The following is a 6,000-nucleotide window of genomic DNA, read 5'->3' as shown; positions in this document are numbered from 1 at the left end:
GGAGGAGTTGAAAAGAAATTTATTTCATTACAATAGCTAGTTCACTATTGGAAAATATTTTCCTTTTCTTCACTGAATTGTTTTAGTACCTTTGTTAAAAGTCAATCGCATGGTCTTGATTACTTCAAGTGAAGATGTGCGAATCCTCTGGCTTTGTTTTCCTTTTCCAAGGCTGCTTCAGCTACTCTAGAACCTCTGCACACCCAAAGAGAGCAGGTGTCAATTTCCTGTCTCTCAGATCCACATTCATCCTTCTGTCTCTACTCCGTGGTAACAAACTGGCCTCCTTAGGCATTTCTCCTGGAAGGGAGCATATTAATCTTTGTCACTAGAGGGCACTGGAGGGACACCGCGAGAGCCAAAGGTTTGTCTTCCTGGCTCCCTTTGCTATGTTTTGCTTGTTTTTTTCCGCTGCCCAGCTACCTGTGACGTGGTCCATGGGTGGGGGACATGCATCAGCTGTGATCAACTGTGTGCCCAGAGCACAGTCCCTGGGTACCCTTGCAGCTTGGGCCAGGTGACCGCCTTGCGCAATCCTCCCAACACAAACCTCTCACTCCCACCCCCCAGGCCACCTCCTATAGCCATGACCCCCCACTCTCTCTGTACACCTTCCAGTCTCCAGCCTCAGCTTGCCCAACACTTGGGGGAGCTGTTTCCCACGGCCCTCCTGACTCAAGCACCAGTGGTGCTGATCTGATTCCCTTTGCTCACCTGTTCCCCAGGCGGGGGCAGGGGACGGGGCTGTTCCTCTGCCTCCTGACAATGTACCAGCTCTGCCCCCTAGTAACGCAGTGAGATTCTGCACCATCCAGTGGGCAAGCAAACTGCTCCTTTTCCAGGGAGGTCTGAAGCCCAGCCTTGGGGAGACGACCCTCCAGGTTTGTCCTTCCTTGAGTACTCACTCCCCTGGAACAAGAAATTCCCATTCCAACCAAACTCCTCATCACTCATGTCAGAATTACACAGCAAATTTGGGCAACTAACATCCAGTTGAGTAAGGGATGGTCAGAAAAGCGGGCTCTGGGGCCAGACTGTCTGGGTTCGTATCCTGACTCTGCCTTTTGGCAGGACGTATGCATGTTTTGTAATGTCTCTCCTCAGTTTCCACATCTGTCAAATGGGCACGGTAACAGCACTTACTTCATGGGGTCAGAACGAGGGTTAAGGGAGATAATACAGGTCAAGTATTTAGCGTAGTACCTAACAGGGTACCTGCTCAGCTCTGGTCAGCTGCCGCTGTTACTGTTAATGCTTTTATTACCAACCCCTTGTACCCCTAACCAGATGGTAGACTCTTAACCAAGAGCAAATCTCATCTCAGCGCTCTACCGTCCCCAGGGTTGAGTATCTTGTTATGTCCATATTACATGAGCAAGAGGAACTCCAGAATAAGTGAGCCGCTGAGGAATGTTCTGTTTGCTGCAGAAAGAAGAGGTGAGGAGGAAGCACATTCGTTTGCACATGGAAGGCGCGCTGACCGCCAGGGACAAGGTTGGAGTGCAGGATTTTGTGCTGTTGGACGCCTACACCAGCGAATCTGCTTTTCTGGACAATCTTCGCAAGCGTTTCAGCGAGAACCTCATCTATGTAACGTAACCCGTTTTTCAGCTGTTTTCCTAGACTGGTGGTCCCCCACCCCCGCCTGTCTTCACAGCCTTGATGATAGTGAACAAAATCCCTCTGTTAGGTTAGTCCTTAAAGGGACGAGTGAAGGGACCACTGCCAGATGCACCCCGATCCTTCGTGTTAGGCCTTTAGGGCTGCCAGTGACAGAGACCCAGTTTAAACAGGCCTAACCCCCAAGACGGAATCTATCAACCTATGTCACTTTAGAGGTCAGAAATAGACCTAGGGTCTAGGGTGAGGAGTCTCGAAGAGCCTTGAGGGCTCTTTCTCCATCTGGAGGACTGTTTCCCACCTCTCTGCTCGCTTTTGCAATGGGGCCGACTCTGCAAGGTGACAAGCTGGTCAGCAGGACCAGGCTGATGTTGGTTCAGAGACCATAGCAAGTCGTCCCGGAGACACAGACATTGGTTGCCTCTGACTGGCCCATTTGGGGTCATGTCTCTACCTCTGAACCAGTCCCCGTAGCTAGGATGAGGATTATTCTGATTGGCCAGGCTATTTACCCAGGCTCAGTCCTGGAAGTGAGGGGCGAGGCGCATGTGCACCTGATAGTAGGATGTGGCCTGGAGAAGGTTCCTCAAAGGAATCTGCTGGAAGAAGGGGGTCTAGATACCAGACAGGCAAGCATAAGAGATGTCCACCACCTCCCATGAATCTTCAAGGCTGCAACATTTTACCAGAACTGTTCTGAGCTTGGTCTGGTTGCTTCTAGTGGCGGTCAGTTCTTAACTTCCCCATTTATCACCCCACCTTGATTTGATTGATCAGTTTTCAGGTAAATTCCTTTAGGGTCAACTCCACAGTGTCTCTCTCTGTGTGGTGGGGTGTTATTAAATGTAATTAACTTTATTGAGATCTTATTAGCTTTTGCTCAGGGTAAATTAGACAGTCAAAAACAAGGTAAAAATATTAGTCTTGCAGCTATTTTGATTTTAATGGTGACTGTGACTTAGTCTGCATGTTGGAACCAAGGTTACTAGGAGAAATAAGCAAAGGGCTTCTCACAGTATATATTTTTAATTGTGGAAATAGATTTTATGCATAAGCAAAGGAGAAAGAGTGTGGTGTGGAGAAGTACACGTGGGGTGATAGGATCATCATGAATAAACTGTTTCCAGTTTGAACAGATAGACTTCAGAAACTATATTCTACCCTGGAAGATTTCAGTGATGGAAGCAACACAGATTTTTCGTCAAAATATAGTGTTCTTTTTTTTTTTTTAAAGATTTTATTTATTTGACAGAGAGAGACACAGCGAGAGAGGGAACACAAGCAGGGGGAGTGGGAGAGGGAGAAGCAGGCTTCCCGCCGAGCAGGGAGCCCGATGCGGGGCTCGATCCCAGGACCCCGAGATCATGACCTGAGCCGAAGGCAGATGCTTAACGACTGAGCCACCCAGGTGCCCCAAAATATAGTATTCTTATCTGTTCTAGTTCTCTGTGTGACTTGGTCCTAAAGATTAGAAACGTTCGTGAGCATGATTTCAGGCATAATTTAGCATAACCTTGGGAGCCTCCAAAATGGAGACTCTGGAATGAAAACCCGTAACAAACTCAGAACCGGAAAACTCTGGATGCATTTTCAAAGGAGCCCAAGTCTTTCTTTCTTTCTTTTATTTTTTTCTCTTTCAGAGGTTAGAGCTTTGTTTATTCATAACTGTATGCCAAGAAGCTTTTACATTAGTAATTTTATTACAAATGGAAGCCCTTGAAAAACAACTTGTAATAGAATCCCGCATTGAAATCCAGGGAAATAGCAGCAGGAGTGTTTTACCCAACGGGGGGCGGCTGGGATGCCTACCCGCCCTGCTTTCACCCAGTGACCATAGAGACCTCTGCGACACATAAACATAAATCAGATCGAGGTGCTCCCTTCTTAAAGCTATCCATCTGACATAACAGCTTAAGGCAGCTATTTCATACAGTAGGGAGAGTGGTGTCTCCACCATGCACTGCAGTTGGAATAAACCCCCAATTCTTCATGCCCCGTGTGATCTGAACTTGCTCCCTCTCGGACATCATGTCTTACCACTTCTGTTCTCCCCTCCCCCACTGGGCTCCAGGACAGTCAGCCTGCCACATGTGTCCCCTCAGCCCGACTTGCCCTTTCCTGCTTCCTTTTTTCATGACTGGCTCCTCATCCTTTTAAGTCTCAGCTCAGACTCACCCCCTTAAAGAAGACTTCCCTAAGCCCAAGAGCTAAGTTGGTCTTCCTGAATCATACGCATTCTCACTACCCTAAGTACACCTTTCTTACCATTCTAACTGAAGCAGTATTGATCCCTTGCTGGTGCTCTGGCCCCCCTCCCCTGCCCCATGCACACACATGGAAGCTTCATTACAGCAGAGATACCACCTGTCTTATTTATTGTTTTATATCCCCAGCGTGGAATGAATGCATGGGGATCATAGCATGTGATGGTCTTTTGCTATAGCCATTTGCACCCCAGAATTCCTCACTTGTGCTTTGGTCTGTTCCTCTAGACCTATATTGGGACCCTCCTTGTGTCTGTGAATCCATACCAGGAGCTTGGAATCTACACTGTGAGCCAGATGGAACTTTATCAAGGGGTCAATTTCTTTGAACTGCCACCACATGTGTAAGTAGCATGTACGAGGGTCATCAATAGTATTTTTCTTTCTTTCCTCTTTTTCTTTTATCTCTTCCTCCTTAATACTCACCCATCCATCCACCTATCCATCCACCCACCCAGCAATCCCAATCCTCGAAGAATGCTCATTAGGTTCTGTACCTCACTTAAACTGCTGCCTTCTCGTGAAATGTCTTTCAGTGCAGTAGAAAACATCAGATCATTGTTGAGTCTCAGCTTCAAAATCACGAGAGGTGGAATCTTTCGTAATTACCGAGAGATCCGAGAGGGCACCTAGAGAGGTGTCTGTCTTTTCTGCAAGGAGGTTTGCTTAGTGCCATCTGCTGGTGTCTGGGTATCGTGGCGGCTAAGGAGCATCCCCGTTGGTAGCAGGACTTCAGATCCATAGGACAAGCAATTTCCTGTCTGATCTATATGTGACTCAGGCTTTGCTGAAGTTCTCAGTTCTCCCTGCTTGACTTCTGGACTAGTATTTAGGCTCTCCCTACATATTTCTTGGTGATTCATCTATTCGCCTCCTAAGGCATTTACAAACCTTTCTGCATCACTACCACCAACAATTTCCAAAATAGCCAGCTTTCAAACTCCGCCACATGGGAAGATTAGTGTCTTGGGAGATTTTCGTGCTTTGGTTTCTGATCTTGAAGATAAAGCCCTTATAACAGTTTTATGTCTTGTCCTTTAGATATGACAGAGCTTTTAAGATATTTTCAGTTCCTTGTCTCTGTACTCTTAATACAGTAGGTTTTGAGGGAAAGAGGAAACATGAGATCTTAGTATATCCACTGAGTGTTTAAAATATTTAGACGAGATGTTGTTATTTCCACGTACAGTTAATAGAACATCTCCTGGGGATATAATTTAATATCTGGCTCATTCTTGTAAGAAATGTTGGATTTTTCCAAATAAATTCTTTCCATTAGGAAATGTCCATTATTGCTCACATTCTCCCTTTTAACTCAACTGTTTGAGTGTTGATTTCTAGAACACTTTATGCGTGTCCGTCAGTGGGTCGTGGTAGAGTCTGACACCTGAGCTCAGTGTCTTGCCCCACTTGTCTGGATGTGGTTTCCTGGAGGCAGGGAGCTCTGATGATGTCACCACCGAGTAAGTAGCATCACAGCCGCGTCGCCCTCCTTCCGTTTCTGCCCCACTCCTTCTCCAGCTACGCCGTAGCTGACAACGTATACCGCATGATGTGCTCCGAGCTAAATAACCACTTCATTCTCATCTCCGGAGAGAGTGGGGCAGGGAAAACAGAGGCCTCCAAGAAGATTCTGCAGTATTTTGCTGTGACCTGCCCAGTGACCGCGTCACTACAGATAGCCCGTGACAGACTGCTGCTCTCCAATCCAGTGTTGGAGGTAAGTGATCTTTGAGGACCTGTGGAGGGGGCAGTTCTAGGGAGGTCACTCAGCAAGAAGAATCCTCTGCCTGGGCAGGTCACCATCCGGGAGTTAAGCAGAGGGGTCTCAAGGGCAGGATCATGGTTAAGGGCGTAACTTTGACGTCCAGCAGGCATGGCTGCTAATCCCAGGGCAGCCATGTGCCCGCAAGCTTCGGCAGATCACTCCACATCCTAGATCCTGTTTGCCTTTCTGTGGAATGGGTCTATTCAAGGTTTCTACCTCTTAGGGAGATTTTGAGGCTAAAACAAGATGGATGCATAAAAAGCACCTGGCAGAATTAGTAGGCACTAAAGTCATTAATATTTTTCTTATTTAATTGGAATCATCTTGATTGTTCTGCCATTGCAATTC

At 47.0% G+C, this 6,000-nt stretch overlaps 1 protein-coding gene across 1 annotated transcript in view; it reads left to right on the top strand.

Moving 5' to 3' along the window:
• The first annotated feature begins 1,431 nt into the window (after window positions 1–1,431).
• Window positions 1,432–6,000, top strand: part of MYO1H (myosin IH) — a 43,526-nt gene continuing 38,957 nt past the window's right edge. Inside the window, exons 1-3 of the mRNA XM_088019408.1 lie at window positions 1,432–1,590; window positions 4,113–4,228; window positions 5,406–5,604. Coding sequence (XP_087875534.1) covers window positions 1,465–1,590; window positions 4,113–4,228; window positions 5,406–5,604 — 441 coding nt within the window. The 5' untranslated portion in view covers window positions 1,432–1,464. The remainder of the gene's footprint in view (window positions 1,591–4,112; window positions 4,229–5,405; window positions 5,605–6,000) is intronic.

The sequence above is a fragment of the Eumetopias jubatus genome, unplaced genomic scaffold (assembly GCF_037043125.1).
Source record: "Eumetopias jubatus isolate StellerSeaLion01/CBP00866 unplaced genomic scaffold, mEumJub1_p1.0 scaffold_16, whole genome shotgun sequence".
NCBI lineage: Eukaryota > Metazoa > Chordata > Mammalia > Carnivora > Otariidae > Eumetopias > Eumetopias jubatus.
The sequence above is the reverse complement of the archived record's forward strand: the minus strand, read 5'-3'. Positions and strand labels throughout refer to the sequence as shown.